Source organism: Vigna angularis, chromosome 5 (genome assembly GCF_016808095.1).
Source record: "Vigna angularis cultivar LongXiaoDou No.4 chromosome 5, ASM1680809v1, whole genome shotgun sequence".
In the NCBI taxonomy this organism is placed as follows: Eukaryota; Viridiplantae; Streptophyta; class Magnoliopsida; order Fabales; family Fabaceae; genus Vigna; species Vigna angularis.
Genome location: NC_068974.1, coordinates 1,770,707 through 1,792,114, shown reverse-complemented (window position 1 = coordinate 1,792,114; position 21,408 = coordinate 1,770,707). Strand labels below are relative to the sequence as shown.

Genomic DNA, 21,408 nt, shown 5'->3' with positions numbered 1-21,408 from the left:
ATTAGGAGTATTTAGACCTTGTATTAAGGATCAAGTAGTGTAGAATTTCTTTTTAGGCCTTGTATTAAGGGTCATGTAGTGTAGAGTTTTTGAACAATCTTGCTTAAGTTGTAGGACAATATTTGCACCTAGCTTAAGCTAATCTTGGGTGATTAGTTTTGTAACCCTAGCTTAGTGGACGGTGTCCCACATGAGACATGATGGCCACATGCCAAGCTTTTAGTGAAAAGTTTTCTTACAAAAGTAATGGTCATATGTCATTTTCCTAGTGAAGAACTTTTGCTAAAGTGGTTTTCCACATGGCAAGCTTTTAGTAGAGAGTTTTCTTACAAAGGTAGTGGTCATGTGTCATTTTCCTATTATGGAACTTTTGTTAAAGTAGCTTTCCACATGGAAATCTCTTAACGGAGAGTTATCTTACAAAAGTAGTAGTCATGTGTCATTTTTTTAGTGGAAAACTTTTGTTAAAGAGGCTTAAAGTTTTTCTAAAAGTTAGAGTGTCACATGTCAAGCTTTCCTTCACCAAGATAGGATTTTTAAGGTTTGGTGCAAGATAGCATTTTAGGGTTTTGGTTTACTTTGGAGACAACTTCATCTATAAATAGAGGTTTCTCTCCCCTTATAAACCCACTTTGAGATTAGTAATTGTACCATACAGACCGGGCGGTCCAGGGAGCAGCGCCTATATCGACCCAACTGTCGGCGTTTCTTCAATCTTTTCTACTCCTTTGATAGCATTGTCGGACATCTTGCATAAACACCCTGCGCGCTATTCTACTCGACCATCCATCCTTCCATTCGGGTGAGTAATAACTATGTACCGTACGGACCGGGCGGTCCAGAAAGCAGCGCCAACACCCACATAACCGGACGGGTGAACTAGGTCATTAATACTAGGATTAAGGTAAATAGTGATTAGAGCCATTGGGCTAGAATTGGACCGTGATTAATTTTTCACTAATCCCAAGCCCATGGCGAAAACTATAAACACAGGTCAGAGATAAGTGGTAGATAGGTTGCATTTACTGCACATTCAATACTATTCCATTGAATCGCCAAACGATTCCTGTACTGACTTTGGCATCGGAGGATCTTTGACAGATTCCCTCCGGACGGAAAAGTGAGACAACGAAACTTGGAACGAGACCGGACAGCAAGAAGACAAATTGTGAAGGAGTTTGGTGACTCAGCCCTAATAACCGAAACAGTAATAAAATGTTGTTAAAATATTAAGTCATTTTATTAGTCTTTAAAGTTAATACTAGAACATCTCATATGGTTTTCTTTACCCACCTCTTGCTGGAGTTCGCCTAATCTCTGGAGTTGGATGTTCTGGAACCTATTTTTGAATTCGAAAATACATTCTGAAACATCCAATTAAGAAAATATAAAAAAAAGTTTCAAAACTACTTTTTCTTCTGAATTTCTTTTATTATTCCAAAATACTTGTTTTAGAAAGTATATTTACATTCGGAAATATTTTTCAAAATAAGTATTTTGAGAAAGGAAATTTTCGAGAACGGAGGTTCTAGAAGACATTTTTTAGATCCAAAAATACTTTTCAAAACACGCGTTTCAAAAAAATATATTCCAGAATAAGGTTGTGTTCGTTTGGGTGGATGTTACTGTTCAAGTGAAAATGCGAGGAATGATTTGCGATGAATACTCTCTCACAAATCATCTCCCACAAATACATGCAACCGAACAAAGCATAAATGTTGTAGGTTTGAGAAGATATTTCTGAATTAGAAAATACCTTTGGAAACATGTATTCTTGAATACAAAACAAAGTTTAAAATAAATGTTCCATAAAATCCAGAAATACATTCTGAAATACTTCTTATGGAAGTTTTTTCATATATCCCAAACAACTTCTCCAACCATGGTTCTCCTCCAAATTTCCCTTCTCCCTTTTGTTTGTTTTATTCCTTCTTCTTTTCAGCATCAACGTTGGCATGGAGGAGGGGGCTCGAATAGCAGAGAAAAGCAATGGAGGGAGGTGCAGGTCAGTCCACAGCGCTGAGGAAGAAAGGGGAGGAAAAGCTTAGGTTTTTTAATATATTTTTAATGAAGGGTAAAATTGAAATATTATAATTTATGGGTTGCATAAAGAAAAAAGATAGGTGCAGAAAGAAGTAGCCCTTGAACACCATTTCCAAAGCATGTTTTTAAGTGGAGATTAATTTTGTTTCTTCAGATGGTTGGATAGAAAATAAATGGCCTATGACGCATGGTTTTAGAAAACGTTAAAAGTTGCAAATTAGGTGTTGATCTAATAAAGTCAAAGAAGCCAATTCATGATAATCATGTCATCGCTCAGCTTTTTCCCTCTTACTATGATGTCCTCTTAAGTATGGAAGCCAAGGTTATACAGAAATCACGGTACTCACTCTTATTTGGATGAGATAATGAGAAAAAAATTATTTATTTAGGTAATTTAAATTTTTAAAAATAAAATAAATTATTTAGATGAAAAAATTTAAAAATGTTAAGAAAATACTTTAAATAATAAAAATAATATAATTTAAAATTCATTAAAAATAATAAAGGTATTGAAATTTCACACTTTTTTATTTCTTCTCAATACACATTTTACATATTAAAAAAATTAAATTGTTAAATATTATTTAAATATTTAAATTTAACTAATATTTTAAATTTTAACTGTGAAATGCATATTTTTATAATGAAAGTTTATCTTAGAAGAGAAACTCAATTACTTTATCCAAAAAAAATATAATATAATATATTTTAATGACTCTATCCAAACAGAATATTTAAAAATAAAAAAAATTATAAATAATTCAAATATAATGCATTTGAAATCTTTCGTCCAGAGTTAATCATTTATAAAAGTTTGGACAAAATTTAAGCTTGTAAAGATGTAGTTTAACCCTCAACAATCTGTAAGAAACATACACGATCCTCATAAACAACCACAAGCTGATATTAAGACTATCTAAATATGACGTGGGGCAAATGAAACGAGAAAAATAGCAGGAACTTTAAGCTTGGTCCAAACCAGTCTGGCCAAGACTTGATTTTTTGGCATGAGGGGCATTACTTCCAGGTACATAAATATGACTTAGTCTTTCTCATGAGTGATCTTACTACTGCATAATCTGTCACAGCCATTATTAACATAAGTCAGCACTCACTCACCAAGCTAAGTTCATATGCTGAGATACATATTCTCACGGTTTTGACAGATGAAACATAAATATTATTCATAACGTGGAAATGCGAAACGGATCTCCAAGATTCTGTGATTATAGGCTTCCTTGGTTTCCTTGATTATGATCCATACAACTGACAATAGCAGAGAATTTTTTGCATAACCAGTAAATGAATATATAATCAAATAAGGAAAGCATAGCAATAACTAAGGAAATAATAAAGGAAGGAATTACCCTCCGATTTATGGGGAATCCATTTCTTCATTGAGAGGGTTCAAGCACCTGATCTCCGGCATCAACTACCTCATTGTCACAAGCATTCTCTGAAGTGTCTATGCAATGACTGTTTTTAAATGGCTCCTCTGGCAGATGCTCAAGTCCTTGTGTAGAAAATTGTTGATTACCTTTTAAGTCCTCATTTGGCAACCATTCCACTGGAAAGTTCTCCAGGTTAGCTTTTTGACTTTCAAATTGTATCTTCGCAGAAATAGGTGACTCCAGTTTATCAGAATGGTTCTCAGTTAACTCCAAAGGCCTGTGAAAGAGCAAATGCGCCACAGTTCGATCAATGGGATTTGTCTTCGTTTCAACATCAGTAGTCCTGCCATATCTGCGAAACGATTCATACAGGGAAAAGATGTTAAGAGTCTCAAAAGGTAAATCATGATATTCAATAACCAAAAGCCGATTGATTACCGGCGACAGTATGGTAATCTTTAATACGGTTAACCAGGAAGGACAGACACCATAATTAAAGTCATAAATATGTAATTAATTTCAAGACGTCGGTACATCTCTAATCTGTTCAATCAAAAGCAGCAATTTATTTAGTCTAGTTCTTGCTTCGACGCAAATCCTACCCAAGTTTCTCACTCTCAATTTGAACCAAATCAACCCAGCATTTCTTGCACGAGCATCGGGACAAAATGCTCCTTGCTTGGTCCAGTCGTCTTTCTCAAGTGTGATTCTTTCTAGGGTTATTGGTTTATCTCATTCCCATCAAATATAGGAGAAGATGTGTGCCTGTTTCCACCATCAAACCCATGCCAAGGTCTTCATAGTCATCCAAGAAATGCATATTTGGAAGTATAAGGGCAAGACAAACTGATTTGGCCTCCATCTACCTCACTCAGACTCAGTCCAGCTACAGGCGATGAACATACTACACCTTCAATACCTTTCGTGAGATAAAGTGTGGGTATGGTGGACGATTTGGTCAAGGTTGAGAGTGTGGTGATCTTTATTCTACCCAATATCATCTGTTCAAAGTTTGGTCGACAATGGTTCAATGTTATCATCGTTTTGACCAGCAATTCCAACCATTATACACCTGGTCAAGATGCTTACCCAGCATGACCTTAAGCACCTCTTATGCACGCTGGTCAAGGTCACCATGGCCCCCAACTGCAGATTTCACACTAATAACCAACCATATCCATCTTAACATTCTTATTTTTGTTATTCCCATTTTTTTCTCACATTGTCTCTCTAAAGCTCATCACATTACCATAGACAGTAGTTGGACTTATAGTTATACGATAAAACTTCTCTTTGAGCTTGATACCTTTATCAATTTTAACCACTTAATTTGTATCATTTGTGTAACATCTTCACTAATTTTTCCATCCTTTTGTAATATTAATCCCAAATACTAAAACTTAGATACCTATGGTTTACATCTTCTCCAATCCCCCAAATAGTTTTACTTGCTTCTCACTAAAATTACAATGCATATACTCTTATCTAAATTCCTATATCAAAACTTTATCATCCAGAAAAAACAGACATTTAGGATGAACACTATGTATCATCTGTATGATATATTTGAATAATTTTTCATTGTTTCTTGATGTTACAGATACAATACACGTTATTATGATTTATGTATCAAAAAATTTGCTCATTGATTCACAATTCAAATCTCAATTTTATAATCTTGCTTTTACAATAAGTATTTGATGGATGAATGTAAATAAGCTAGTCATCATGAAATTAAAGTAGCTATGCATCTAAGTATTTTCCAAACCTGTTTTGGCTACTGCTTTCTTCTCTGGCAACAGCTAAAATTACTTCTCTGCTACTGTTGTTTGTACTGCTTGTATCACTGGCACAATTCCTTAGCAATGCACTTTGTGCCAACCGGAACAAGCTATCTCTAATGCAGAGTCTTATTTTGACATCTAACTGTAAAAAATGTTGGCCTCAGGATTGTAGATATGTCTTTGTATACAAGGTAAAAATTATACAACACAGCTTAAACCACTATAAAACTCAATTTCACCTTTGATATCACATCCTGAAGCATGTACAGAATTGTGTCTTCAACAAAATGATCATCAATTGCCGAAGATATTGTACTACAATCATCTTGCTCAGTTGGTAGATCTAGAGTTGGAAGAGTTCTTAAATCTTCAATCTCAAGATCAGCTCCATCAAAATGTTGATTATTCATTTCTATGGCACTTCTTTTATTAATTGATTTATTAGAGTTAAGAACTTGATGGCCAAATTCTTTCTGTTGTTTCTGAATAGCGAGCATTGCCTGCATTTGCTGCCGCCTCCTTAATTTTTCAATTTTTTCCTGGGGAGTCATAGTGAGAGGCTTCCCTAAGCCCACAGACTTGTTCACAGGATTCATTACACCAAGAGATGCTTCATACCCAGTAAGGGAAGGCTGTTGCATAAGAACTCCTCTTGACTGGGCCGGTGGTTGCACTGAAATAGAAGAATATGTATTTGTAAGGCTCCCATATGCAGGGGGTGATATATATGTATTTGTGATGTCCAGGTATATTGTCTCAGGTCCTTGAAGCTGGTTTTGTTGCCCAAGAATAGAAGCGGGGGAAGACTGCATGACGGAAGACCCCAGCTGATTCTGAAATTTTCCAGATGCGGTTGATGAGGGAGACCAGCTACCATAAAACTCCTGCAATGCTTTTCCATCTTTTTTACCTTGTGATTTTTTCCGACCTTTCAACTGATTATTCTTTTGCCCAAATTCCTGAATGACAAGAATGAAAAGATCAATCGGCTGGTTGACTTTTGATAAGGAAAAAGGCGACTTCCAGAGGCAGCACATAGTTATGCTAAGAATGGGTAACAAACCTTTCAAAATTTTGATATACATTGACATAGACAGAAAGACAAAACAGCAGTGTAGTTCTATAAAAAGAGCACAGAAAATAAATAAATTCAAACCAGGAAACACATCCTCCATATAAAAATAATTTGTTCCAAAAAAATGTCAAAGAATTTATGCCAAATTTGCAAGTAATTTGGCAATGAAGAAAAATTAACATCGTACACATAAATCTCTGATCTCATAGAGCACAAAATAGATTAGATAATAAATCCTTATGCTGCCCATACACACCTCTAAAATGTTTTGGCTGAGAGCTTGAAACTAAAAATTGGAGGTAGTACAGTTCAAGTTATCACTAAAACAAATACATTTATGAAATTCCTTGTTTGGATAATTAAATTTAGCAAAAGGATGTTGCATTGCCTGAGAAGCTGTATAGTTGATGAAGGAAAGGTTACTAATGGCTAATCTGTCTAGATAAGCTAGAGGCAATATTTCTTTTGTCCAACGTGTGTAATTTGGGATTTAAGGATTATTAAAAACATTTAGAATTTGGGTTAAAAGTTTGGGTCTTGCTTGAGATAAGTAATTATAGCTTTCTCTTAAATTAGGATTAGGACAAGGATTACTCGAGGCTTAAGTTTGGGTTGCCTCACGTCCTGAAATTTAAAGATTTAGGGTCTCTGTCTGTCCCATAAAAGACGTGTTATTTATCTTACGAACATCAACTTAATATTGATGTCAAAATATATTTTTCATTATTAAGATTTCTTTTGGCTCTTTGTTTCCGTTTTACATCACTAGTCATTCTCCAATATGACTTGACATACCTGTTGCTCCTTTTCAGCAGGAGTAATTCTATCTCTAGAATATCCTACATTGAATGTCTTTCCGGGAGCATTTTGAATGTCATGAGATGAAGCATCGCCAATCCTCTTAAATGAAGGGGAAAATGATCGACCATTCTGTTGAACATATTCTGTTTTAATTTCCAAAGGCTCGGAGCTGTTCCTTAAAGCATTTGCTTGGTGCGGTGCTTCCAAATGTATGGGTACTGAACAGTTACTAGTGTCTTTGGAAGACCACAACTCAGCTGAATTCTCAAGACTTACATGGCCAAATATAGGGTCATCATTGCTGCAAAATCATCACTTGCGATAATATTCAGTCAGACGTATACTATTGCAAACAACAAAAGCTCAAAAAACTGTAAAGAGACGCATAAACAGATGTGATGAAGTTCAATAATATGTAGCGCTAAAGTGGAATCTTAGCACTTACGTTAATGTTATTCATCATGAGTACAATATAATTATTCCCAGGAATTGTAGAATACCTATGGACAACGTTAAAAGTTGACAGCATAAGGTCTAAGTTGTAAATTTAATAAGTGAAGAACAGGAGATTTTCATAAATTTGACATCATAATATCATCACTTTGTGAATTTTAGAAATGTTAATAACACAGGCTCTCTAATAAATTCTAACACTCTTTATCCGTGGATAAATTTCATCTAGGACTTACTAATATGTGGGTTCCAGTGCCCATTTAGTGCCCCTTACTCCCAATGTACTATTGCTAGAATTCCTCCTTTCATTTTGGATATTACCTATTAACAATTATAGCTGTTACAATTATGCATACAATGGCTTCATCTAAATTTGACAGAAACAAGTTTAAGGACACTTATATTCGGAGTGATCCATGAGAAAGTCGTTGTGTAACGTAATTTGCAAAACAAGTCTTCAAAAAGAGAGTAAGAGAGAGTAATGTGAAATTTTATCCAGTATAATTACTGATCAAATTCAGAAAAAAATCTAACTAAAATCATATTAACAATTACCTCAAAATATATGTACCACATAATAATAGTACAGATAATATACTTTACCTGAAAATTCGATCTAGATCATCAAAGCTTCCAATGTTATCCCACGCTATGTTGGCAAATTCACCTTGCTTTTCTACGTCCTTTTCTAACTGCGTAGTCTCTTCTGTCACACCTATAAATACATATAATTAGAAATGATGAACTATAACAACATACTTTACTGTTTTTCATGTAATGATGGTGGAACATGAAGAGATACAACTGCACACAAACAAATACACTACTGATGGACATGCTATCTAGTCTACTCGTAATTCCAATAATAAGTAATTTTACCACCTCTTTGCTGAAATAAATTTGCTAATTTCACCTAAATTTTTCGATACTTCAGCACCCCAGGAACCCTGATCAGTTTTAGCTGCACTGGATAAAGACAAGTCAGGCCATGAGTTTGTGCCAGATTCTGACGCAGATTGACCCTCAACATTATCAAATTTGGAACTGCTTCCCAACTTTTCTTGATAAAAGTCAGTTTTAGTCTCGGTCCTCTTCTGCTCAATCAGTTTACTGGGAGAAGCTTCCTGATTCCATTTTTTCTCAGAATGAAGATCTTCGCTTGCCTCTTCATAAGGCACAATATGATCATCACTCTCGCCAGCCTCACCCCATACTATGTTAGCAAGCTGAAAACAATTCATTTTAAAAAAATACAATAAATATCAATGAGGCAAAACTCAACAAGAAAAATAAAATACTTCAGATGCTGGAAGCTGAGAACTTCATGGAAAAAAGAAAGTAAATACTTTGGAAACACTACAAGAGCGCTTTCAGTAATTTCACATTTTGCGGATGTTATTGCTATTGCACCATGCAGTTTATGGACGCCATGATTGACATGGACCCTCTTTTTATCCTTTAAATTTCTTTTCAAAGAATTTTCAATAGGGTTTCAAAACCTTCATCCAATCTTCTGTGTTTTCTTCTCCCACTATCTCTGTTGGGACAATTACCACTCATTTTCTCACGCGCACCACCCAACAGTGATTTTAACTCTGGGAAACCCTCTTCTTTAGTGTTTTTATCTATTCTGTTTTTTTCTCAAATCTTCTTCATTTGCCCTTCTGTTGTCTTCACAATCTCTTCTTTATCTCTTCTATATATTTCTTGTTATTACCTCTATTTTTTTGTTTCAGTTTTTGCTGCCATCTTTTTCCGGTTTTCCTTTCACCCCTACTCTATCTTTTATTGTCCTTTTTCTGTTTTTATTTACTTATTTTTTGTCTATTTTTATTCAATTGCTTACACACTTCAACCCATTATAAGTAACAACTTAATCCTATAACAGTTTTGAAGAAAAACATTTTTTTTCTATTCTGTTACACCTTGATTAAAAACAAACGTCTGCTTTAGACCTGCGTTGTCCTCCATTCATTTCATTTAATTACCATAATTTTCTATCTTCAATACTTCTTTCCATCGTAGCACCCAGAAATTATCTTCCTTCTCTCGAGGCAACAATTACAATGTAAATAATTAGAATTATGCCACCATGCATCAAACATTTATTTGCCCATTATAAAGTATAATTTCTGCCTTATCAAAGTAAAATTTATAGAGAATATATGCAGACACAATTGGACTACGGTACTCGTGATCTTTAAAAGTAATGCTTCATAAACACAACTTGGAAAGTAAAATGAACACAGAAATCACACCAGGAACTATAACTTAAAAATATAAGTTCTTGCTACTTTTTTACCCTAATACATGTTTGTCGTCAATTCCTTTTATTTCCCTGTGCAGTACAATAAACAAATGAAGCAAATATTTAAATGCAGTCATCTGGAATTTAATGTCTAGACAATATGGGAAAACTCAAGCAACACTGAATGCAAGATTGCAATCATCAGTGCAACCAAAGAGATTCTAACAATGTGTACGTGAGAGAATTATCATATCTAACTTTTTCAGTTTCCCCTCTCATAATTTGTGAATAGGAACCAACAATATATCATAGGAAGAAACCATATCATCTTCACATCTCCCTTGAAACAATATTATTATTGAATCCACTCCTTCCCAAGCCTCCTTGTTGTGTCAAACCACAAAAAACCATGAATCCAAGTGCAGCCACCAGCTATACCAAATATAGGTTAATTTTTCCTACCTTTCTAGGAGAAAGGTAGTACAAATTACAAATCATGACAACCTTCCACCTCCATTACTCCTCCTTAAGCTCAAACTTCATTTCAAGGTGTCTGGCAGTTCTGTTGGGGAAAAGAATCGGAGGGGAGGGATTTTGATAATGATTTGTTCCTTGGTTCGATTTTAGGAGGGGAGAGAAGATAATGGAGGGAGCAGAATTCCTACTATCTAATCTTTGATTCCTTCCAATATCAGGGGTACTAAGAAGGGAGGGGGAAATTTAAAGCATTTCTGTGCTGACTAAACTATCCCCACTTATGTTTTGAAATTTAAAATTTCAAAAAGAAAATTATTCTTTAGCAACCCTCCCCTCCCCTCCCTTGGTGAACCAAACAAGAACAAAGGTATTTCCAGTCCCCTCCTCTACATTTAACCAAACAAAAGTGTCTAATCAAAATCCCTCCCCTCCCTTCTTCTCTTCCCTCGTCTCCATTAACATCCTTCCCCTCCTTTGAACCAAACAGTACCATTAAGGTCCAGAACAATTATGATAAGATCTCTCAGAATTCAACCAGAATGCAGCCACAAGTTCCCTCTGCAGTCCACTCAATTTTTTCCAAAACACTGCTTACTGGATCGAGTCCACAGTCCACTCCTCATCCCTTCACCAAATTTCAGACCATCAACCGATTTCCACCACATGGCATAAACTATCACAATCCACTTCTCCTAAATTCCGTATTGAAATACTTTGATATCAAGCCTCAAATCAAAGCAAGGACAAACGAAGCACTAACACGTTTCTCAACATCTGACATAGCCTTTCAAAACCTAGTAACCAAATCCATATTTAAGAAGTTTACACTTCTAAAATGGGATTAAACAAATCAAGAAGGCAACAAAGTCTTTCCTCCTTCCTTCTTGCTCACATTTGAACGTCGAACACAAAAACACAACCAATTACACCAACCGTTGGTCAAAGTTCCAACAATATTCAATTTCCAAGAAATATTACTTTATTGCAAGCATTTCACCCCAAAAGGGTAAAGAAAAGGCAACAACAAAATACAACATCCTCACCTTAATCCCAATTTCTTATTATCATTCCAGACTCAAATCTCAAACCACCAAAATACACCTCAATTTATTTTAAAAAATAAAAAATAAAAAAGGTTGTACACAACAATAACCTAAGCCCGTTTAGTAAAAAATTATTAAAAACAAACATTTAATAGGATCTAATAATAGTAATGATAACAAAAAGTTGAGGAAAAGAATTTGAACCTCTTCGTCGTTCCAATCAAACATTTCTTACATGCGAGACACAGAAATTGTACAAGCGAAACACGTAATCGAACGCCACAGAATGAATTACTCTACTCATAGCCGAGAAAAAACAAACTCAGAAGACTTTCACAGAGAGAGAAGCAGCAGAACAACAAGAAGGACGCGACCATGAAACGAAACGACGTCGTTGCGGACGATTCGATCGTGCTTCACATGACGCGCGGCGCAAAGATAGGTTGAAAGAGAGAAATTAGAGAGAACAGTTTCAAGACTTCAGAGAAAGTGTGTTGCGAGAAACGGCGACGGAGCGAGTAAGAGAGAGCGCGCGTGAGGTGAGGCTCGAGTCGACACGTGTGAGCGTGCGTATCTAAAGTAGTGGCTCTGAGCGAGTCTATCAAATGCCGAATCCTCATTGGTTGTTTACTTTTGTGTTTCCGTTCGGATGTGGGACCCAGTTGGGCCAGTGGGCCCAGTGAAAGGCCTATGTAGTGGCTTAGGTAGCATCACAGGTTGCCTTCGTCGGGCCCACAGGCTCGTGTTTATCAACTAGCTCTTGGTCTGATTCTATGGTCAAAACAAAATAACCAAACTCCATATGGGATTAGGTTTTTTATTTTGCACCTTTGAAAAAAGAAGATTTTTTTTGGTTGAGTTAAAAAAAAGAAGAAAAATATAAATATAATAAAAAGTAGAAAATAAAATAAAATCATTTTACATCTAATGAATTAATAAAAATAATAATTATGTAATTTAATTTATTTCATAAAATGTAAAAGAAAAATATATTAATGAAATCATATACAAAATAGTAAAATGAATTACACTGATTTTGTAAATCTTTTTATTTTGTTACCAAGCTAATCAGGATGTCAAAAATAAATGAATCCGACTTATTTAAACTCAATGTAACTTTGATCCATTAATATAAAATGGGTTAAGTTGTGCTAATCAATCAATATAAAATGAGTTGATATTAAGGTGAAGATGAGAGAAGAATTAGGGTTCCAAATATGAAAGGAGTGGATAACGAGTATTCTAAAAATGAAATGAGAAAAGAATAATGGAGGAGGAAAGTGAAGTGTTGAATATAGTGAAAATTATATATGGGATTAACACATAGGGTTCTCTATTTATAATAGAAGAAATATGGGCTAAGCCCAAAATACAATAAGAAATAATAACAAACTAACTAAAAGATAAAGATAAAAGTAACACTCCCCTGCATACAAATCGTATGTACAAAAGCTTGTTACTAATATAATCCATAAAGACTTAGTGAAAATATCTACTTTTACACTCGAGACACCAAATTGCTAATGATTTGCAAGAAAAGATTTACATGGAGCAATCTCCCATAATTGTTGCTTAGGGGGAGTCTTAATGCCACCAGTGAATAAAGACGTAATTGTTGAAGAGCAACCATGGCTATAAATAAACTAACAAGAACCATCTTTTCCATGAGAAAAAAAGCATATATAGACGAGTCAAACACAATGGTGACAAAAAAATGAGGTCAAAAGAGACACCAGCAGAAGAAGCCATGGATGAATAAGAGAGAGAAACCATAAAAAAAATCCAAAATTCTCTAATCAAGACACCTGAAAAAGGAAAAAGAGCAACCTTGATGCTCTAAATAATTACCAAACATGCCACAATGCATGACGAAAAAGGAAGCAAATTCATAACTTTAAAAGGAACTCCGATGAAGGCATCGTTAAAGGCATGGTAGTCGCCTGGCCGAGACAATGAAAACAATGTGATCATCAGTCGAAACTAGAACTCCGGAGTAGTAGACGATGGCACCGCCGCCGGCAGTAGATGGCGCCACCGTCGGCAGCGGATAAAAATTTTTTTCTCAAAAAAGAACCTTAAGCTCTGATACCATGTTGAATATAGTAAAAATTATATATAGGATTAATCTCCCTTGTATTAAATACACATAGGGTTCTCTATTTATAATAGAAGAAATATGGACTAAGTCCAAAATACAAATAAGAAATAATAACAAACTAACTAAAAGATAAAAATAAAAGATATAATCTATCTAACATGAAGTGTTACATATTCTATTTAGGTTTTTAATTATACTAAACCGGTAGTTAATGAGTTGGCTTAAACCAAACTACTAGATTCAAAATGTTATCCTAACCATCTTTTTTGTCCAAACTTTCACACTGACTTGTCAGACTTTATGCTTTTTACCATCATAAAATTAATAACATTCACTTATTATTTTCCCTTTATAAGTATCAAAATAGTTATTTTTATAAAACAAAATGCTCATAAAAGAATTTGATTGGGATGTATGGCTTAATATAATGAAAATATATTTAAAAATCATTTTCAAGTTTTATAATTATCTTTTCAAATTTTATATAAACTTCTTGTAGAAAACTGATTTGGTTTACATTTAAATAAAATCAAGTATTTGAAAAATAAAATAATTATTCGAAAAAAAAATATTGTGACTATAAAAGAGATTGAAGTAAAGTAAAAATACTACGGATCTCGTGAATATATTTTTACTTGTATTTTTCATTTATTTTTATGTATATCTTTCCTACTTTTATATTTTTATTTTGTAACTAAAGGAAGTATTATTTTTCTAGTGTATTTTTTTTTTTTGTGAGAACCGGTAATTAGATTTAAGAAAATTGAGTTCAAATTAAATGAAGAAAAAAAATATGTGAAATTAATAAATTTTAAAATTTTACATTCGTATTTTATTATAAAATTCTAAACTTTTTATATTATGTTTAAAATTATGGACAAATTATTTATTATTTTTTATTATTAGATCTACATTTTATAAAATAATTGTATATATATAGATTAAGATGAAAGAATTAGAACTTTATTTGACTAACTTCTTAAAGTTGAACTTCCTTCTTCTTTATTTTCATAAGAGTTTTTGTAACATCACATTTTAATAGTATAAAACAATTAAAATATTACCTTACATATATGATAAAAGAATCGCTTAGATAAAAACTAACTTACAAAAAGATAATAGATCGACCTTTGTAAATTCATCTACCAACTCATATGTTTTGCCCTCTTGCTGGAATAACTGAAAAGACCATTTCCCTAAGCTCACTTCATTTAGGTGATCATCGCAAAAGAGAAAAACAACACACAACAAACAACACAAAAGCAAAGATAAACTAGTGATACAAAACAAATCGTATAACATTTAGAACATAGCAACCATGAATCACATATAACATACATCAACCCAAACATCTTAACATGTAAGGACCTAGACTAACTATCTGGATTTAGAATGAATGTCGAGCAAGAGCGGGTGTTGCACTTGTGATGACTTCTACTGCTTTACAAAACCATTGCCAATGGGTTTCACCCTACCACACTCACAAGGTTAGTTTGTTTCACACCTTGCATCATATTAGAAGCACCCAAAACTAAGACCTCATGTTACTTTCACCAACTGAGTCAATCTTCTACTTGAGAATGAAATATCATTAGAGTGTTAGGATAACCCCCAATATTGAGCTCCATGCATTCATTCTAAAGATACTTGAAACCATACCGAAGGAGTCCTTCGGTGGAACCCATTTTACCAACCATGAAACCATTTGAATCCATATGAAACCATATACATATAACATTTCACTTTTACATTACATACAAACATATACAACATTGATTATACTTCAAAGGATCATAAACAACCCAACAAGTCATCAAAAATCACATGAAACCATTCCATATACATTAATACACAAGAACAGTCCAAGAAGAACTACTAAACAACATAAAACCCCTTTAAAATCATATTTAGGAAAGGAAAACAACTTTGAAACTCTCACCAACAGCTTCGAAAGGTTCCAAAACCCTTATAACGACCTAAAGAACGTCTAAAACTAATACTCGCACTGGTGCAAAAACAGCATACAACGTCGAATATTTTTTTACTTTTAACGACGTATTTGTGTTCGACGTCATATCGTGAGACGTAATTTTGACATCGAACACCCACCGTTCGACGTTACGCTTTTATATCCATGTCTACTCTACAAAGTTTGACGTCTAATATCTGAATAACTAGTTACATTTAAGGGAAGATTTAGCGTCAATTGTATGGGGAGGAGACGTAAAGTTGACGTCAAGGACAAAGATGTATGACGTAACATTAACGTCGATTTATGTAGGGCGACGTTACTTGTTGTTTATAGACACGTCGAATATTAAAGTGCTTGATAATATTTGAATAAATATTTATATTTAAAGTAAAATTTGGCGTCAATTGGAGGGGGATTGACTTAAAGCTGACGTAACTTTGACGTCCAAGTAAATCGATCGACATCGTGTTTTGTTGATATACACGTCGAGTAGCAAAGAAAGGACGTCTAAGATTTGAATAAATATTTATATTTAGATGAAGATTTGACGTCGTACAAGAGGAGGTTGGACGTAAGTTTAACGTCAATCAGTGCATAGTTCGACATTCTATATTGGTTTAAATGTCGAGCCCATAAAGTTGGCAACGTTCTGTTTGGTTTATAAGAGAAATTAAATAAAGAATAAAAAAGGGATTCACTTTTTCTGGCTTATAAAACGTCCAATATTTGTCATGGTTGACGTCAATTGTGGATGGAGTAATACTGACTAGAAGCAAACCACTATTTCAGTATTTTTATATTTTGAATTGAACATCAAATGTTTCTTAAGTTGACGTTATGTGATTCTAAGGTCATTGTTTTACGTCAATCTGGGCCTTGTTGGACCTTAATACATTTTTAGACGGCGAACTGTTTTAGTAATTGACATGGAGCGATTGAATTTATTTACGAAAATGTCACCGGTCATTTTTAACGTTGGATATTGGGTGGTTGGACGTTGAATGTGTGACGTTATACGCAGTTTTTGTACTAGTGTCGAAACCCTGAAAATCACCTAAAACTGCCTTGGATTATTTTCGTATGACAATAATCAATTATCATATGTGATAATCGATTATTGTCGAAAGCTTTGCAGAAAATATGACCCTCTGATTGGAACAATCGATTATTCTTATCAGTTTTTTACAACAACCTGATTTTTCTGGTTTTGGTACATCTTAGACATATCCAAATAATCAATTTAGAATATGTAACACTAATATTGATACGAAAACATGTTTATAAATGAAAGTATAGTATTACATTGCTCATTTGGATAGGAATTAGATGTACCAAACCAACTCAAAAGTGCTTAAACTCAATTTTATCTCTTGCAACACTCAATATTAGCATTCTAGCAACATGAACAAGTCTTAATACACTAGATAACATACTCAAATACTTCAATTTCATCATAACTCTCCTACTTTCAATTCCCAACACCTAAAACCTCCAAAATAGACTAAAAACTTAACTTATGAAGCCAATATCACTTCCATGACAAATTTTATTGATTTTAGTTGTTAGATAAGTCCAAATAGGTATAATGACAGACCTCTAACCTTTCTAAAACAGTTTATACTTACTACTTCAAAATCTCACTACTCAAAACCCTTTTTTACACCAAAAATACTTAAAAACTTCAAATATAAACTCTCCCTTTGCTACATAATAGTTTTTCAACCATCTAGCCCTCTTGACAAATCTTAATTTACCTCATGACAGCACCTAGACAATAACTTCCTCACATCAGCCTCATATTCTCAAACTCACAAATACAAACCTTTATTTTAGGCCTAAAACCAAAGAATTTCACCATTTCTCATTACAATCATTTTGAATTCAGTTTCAAACAACACAACTTCATCACACATATTCATAATAACATAAAACATCAATTTCACAATATTACAATCAAAAACTCTTCATAATACCAAATATTGTTATTTACACCTAACAAATATTTTACTACTATCACAATTTCATCCAATACATCATATTATTCCTATAGATTCTATTTTAATATAACCAAACATAAATCTAAGAAAGATCTAGTTTTCCTTACCTCACAAGAAACTGCCACAACTCAAAGAACGTTCCGTCGATTACTTGAAACGCAAGGAATATCTAGACGAACCTACAAAACACCAAATTGAAACCGGATAGAGTCCTTAGAACTCTAGATGAACTAAGAATAAAAGGGAAAACATAAAAGTCACATGCAAAGGAGGATTCTAACCAAAATAAGGGTAGAAACTTACTTGCTTTATGACAAAAATTGATCGGCTAAAAATGTAGATCTCGTCACCATGATCGATTAGACACCTTCTGATCATAAAAAGATGACTCAGGAGTCAAAACTCTCAAAGAGAAGGTAGAGAAATCTAGAAAAGTTGATTTTAGAAAGATAGTACGTTTTTTAAAATAATAAAACTCGTATATAATAAAATTATTTATAACTAAATTATTTAATATTAAAATAACTAAGTGTCCCTATTTTTAAATTATCATCACTTCTAGAATATCATTTTGTAGGATTTACCATTTTTACTTCATCTACGTGAATCAATTGAAGAATAAGATATTTTTAAATTATTCCATTAAGCTAGTGGTGATATTTTGATTTATAGATTTGTGTGAAGGCTCGTTGAAATAATTATGTGTAATATGGGAGGTTTGAGATTCTAATTTTTAGTTTTATTAAACACCAAATTACCACTAATTAAAACAAACTAACTACACTTATCTATTAGAATTGAAACATTAATATTAATGTACATATCTGATATTTGAAGTTTTTAATTAACTCAAGAATTGTGAGATTATATTTTTGAATGGTGTATGTTTGTATTATTTTTTGTGTTAGTGAGAACGTGTTGTAGTTGTAAAACCAAAATTGAGAAATTTCTATATAAGTGAGTATGTACATGATAAAATAATAAGTTTTGAAAATTTAAAAGAAGATTCTTGCACCACTATTTCATTCCAACAATGTTAGTCATTATTTTATTTCCAATAATAAATAACCTAAAATAACAGTTAATTATTAAAAAGCAGAAAATAAAAATTCAAAACGACTCCACTGGGGATCGAACCCAGAATCTCTGGTTCCGTAGACCAGCGCCTTATCCATTGGGCCATGGAGTCTTTGTATTCTTCTACGAACTAAATAAATTTATATATTATAATATTCAATCTAAAGTTTATTAACTAGACAAATAAAACGTGGTCAGATATAGTTGCAGGGACTTAATTAATTTTCTTTTACCGATGGAAGGAATTAATTAGTTTTATTCTACCAAAATTTTAAATTATAATAAGGTCAGTTATATAAATTCACTGTGCAAGATTGATTACCAAAATGATTTCTATATATTTATATTCCAATCAATAGGATATAATTGGTTGATCATATATATATTCAACTCAATTTAGAGACATGAATATAATCAAGGAAAAGCAGAACATATAAGCTTAAACATAATTACCATTTAACCTTCTTGTGCGTAAGGATACTGAAAATGTAGAAAAATTAAAAGCTTTTTCTCGTTTTGTGATTCAAAAATTCAATTAAAAAATAAACCTGTAAATTTAGAAATGGAGAAAAAATGTAAAAACAAAATAAAAAAAATTACACTGTTGAAAGATAAAATTGAAAAATAATTATTTGAATTAAAAAAATTATTTATTAAAAGAATTAAAAAAATTACTAATTAAAAAATTTAATAAACAAATTACTTATTAAATTAAAAGATAATATAAATAATAATTAAAAAAAAACACTCTTTTTATAATATTATTTTTGAGTCTTATGTATCAATAATAATTAAAGTGTCTGTCCTGTTTTAGTTCGCTTTGTCTTTGACTGTTCAAAAATAGAGCCCAGCGAGTTGATTCAACGTAAGAGGGTGAGTATAAAATTGTAACTTATTTTGTTAAAAGACAAACTTGTACATTCATATGCCAACTATTTTTTATATAAACATAAAGAGAATAATATATAAACTCAAACTTAATTATCATTCAATCTTGTATGTTACTTTTTTCCTTTTAAAATTTTATATGTACATATATTAAAAGCATATTGTAAGTTTTTTTAAGTTGTGATATAGATTAATTAATGTCTTTAATGAATAAATCATAATTATTATTTTATATGTTAAATTATTTTATTATAATCAATAACTGAAATTTAATTTTAAATATTAATAATTTAACTTATAATATATTATTGGTTTAATACATCATTTGGTCCCTACTTTTAGGGGTTTGTCTCAAAATAATCTTACTTTTTTTTAAAAAGTTCAGTAAGACCCCATATTTTGTTGTTTAATCTGGTCTTTTCCGCTCACACCGTTAAAAACATAACGGTGCAAACGCCACAGTGGTATCTCATAAGCACGTGACACACGTTAATAGGTAGACTTAAATGATTTTTTAATTTAAAATAAAAAAGTCTCTGTCACGTCATCATCACCATCTCCAAACAAACCCTAATTTCTCTCCAAGAAACCCTAGCCGCCACACCATCCAGCACCGTCACCGCCATCCTCGTTGGCAATCGTCCTCTCCAACGCATCACACGCCACCACCAAAGCTATGCGACGAGAACGCGAGAAACCCTAGGTCTCAACGATTTGTTTGCAGGTCTGATTGTGGTTGTAGTGGAGGCAAGTAGCGGCGCGATTAGTGGTGGAGAAGAGTGGCGATTCGCGATCTACAACAGCTGGCGATTTGGCTGGTGGTTAGTGGTGGACGATTCTATGGTGGAGATTGGACTGCAGTGTTGTTGGCGCGACGACGATTTGGCTTGTGCGAGGGTGAAAATGGTGAAGATTGGTGGTCGCAACATAGCAAGGGATTGCGTTGGGTGGTGGCACGAGAACGAAGGTGAGATGCGAAGGTGATGGAGGTGCAACAGAAAGGAGAAGACGCTTTGGTGATGGAGAGGACGGCTGCCGGCGAGGATGGCGGTGACGGCGCTGGATGGTGCGACAACTAGGGTTTCTTGGAGAGAAATTAGGATTTGTCTAGAGATGGTGATGATGACGTGGCAGAGACTTTTTTTTTTTAAAATTAAAAAATCATTTAAGTCCACCTATTAACGTGTGCCACGTGCTTATGAGATGCGTGGTATTTGCACCGTTTTTAAAGGCGTGAGCGAAAAGGACTGGATTCAACATTTTATAATAAAAAAATTGAATGATCCATTAATTTGGCAAATCAGATGAGATGAATAAGAAAAAACTGACGATTTAAAAAATCGAACCCAACCTCTAGGTCCATTTTGTCACCCTAACCTTAATCATATATTCCACATTTGTTTTGCATACTATCCCTACTTAAATGCAAATCAATACTTAAAACTTAAATATAAATTTAATTTAATTATATCTATTTCATATGTTTTATTAAAATAAAATAAAAATCGTTATATATAATATGATCCTCAGTTCAATTACGAACCGAGTAGTCAACAAGCCTTTTGGTCTCATATGAAATAATTAGTTTATTATAGTTGAATTATGGATAGTGTAAGACTCATGAAAAATATTTATAATAGTAAATTTTAGCATTTTATTAGTAATAATAATTTTAATGGATAGAAAAAAATGTAAATTTTGGATATAAAATTATAGTAATTCTAGAAGGAGAGCTTCAAAATTTTGATAACTTATTTAGAATTTTTTTAGAAAATTGAATAGTAAAAAGTGAATAGTGAATAGTAAAAAGTGAATAGTGAATAGTAAAAAAAAATTAAGAATTTCTTAGCATGGAAGAAATTAGGATTCCTTAGCATGGATGGAATTAGGTTCAGATTTAATCAAGTGGCTAATTAAAATATTATGTTTAAATAATATTAAAATAATAAATAATATTAAAATAATTAATGAATAGTAAATTTTTTTACCTATAAATAGCCATGGGAGGGAAGGGTATTCTACACCAAGAAAAGAGGAATCAAGTGAGAGCTTGAGAAATAT

General features: G+C 33.0%; 1 protein-coding gene and 1 non-coding gene across 2 annotated transcripts; both read right to left on the bottom strand.

Moving 5' to 3' along the window:
- Window positions 1-2,980: 2,980 nt before the first annotated feature.
- LOC108340475 (protein LNK2) lies at window positions 2,981-11,873 on the bottom strand. Its single transcript, XM_017577886.2, has 8 exons — window positions 11,520-11,873; window positions 8,461-8,773; window positions 8,151-8,262; window positions 7,089-7,395; window positions 5,458-6,177; window positions 5,203-5,360; window positions 3,411-3,786; window positions 2,981-3,309 (listed from the first exon to the last, which is right to left on the bottom strand). The coding sequence occupies exons 1-7, from the start codon at window positions 11,541-11,543 to the stop codon at window positions 3,438-3,440; spliced, it is 1,983 nt and encodes a 660-aa protein (XP_017433375.1). The 5' UTR covers window positions 11,544-11,873; the 3' UTR covers window positions 2,981-3,309; window positions 3,411-3,437.
- Window positions 11,874-18,498: 6,625 nt separating this feature from the next.
- On the bottom strand, window positions 18,499-18,571 carry TRNAR-ACG (transfer RNA arginine (anticodon ACG)). The gene has a single exon. It is a non-coding gene; the product is annotated as a tRNA-Arg (tRNA).
- Between the last annotated feature and the right edge of the window lie 2,837 nt (window positions 18,572-21,408).

Bases quoted from the DNA above. Each gene is read 5' to 3' on its own strand.
- LOC108340475 (XM_017577886.2), bottom strand. From the start codon at position 11,543: ATGTTTGATTGGAACGACGAAGAG. The intron at 7,396-8,150 runs GTAAAGTATATT...ATGATTTTGCAG, and splicing joins GATCTAGATCGAATTTTCAG to CAATGATGACCCTATATTTG. The intron at 6,178-7,088 runs GTATGTCAAGTC...CTTGTCATTCAG, and splicing joins CTGCTGAAAAGGAGCAACAG to GAATTTGGGCAAAAGAATAA.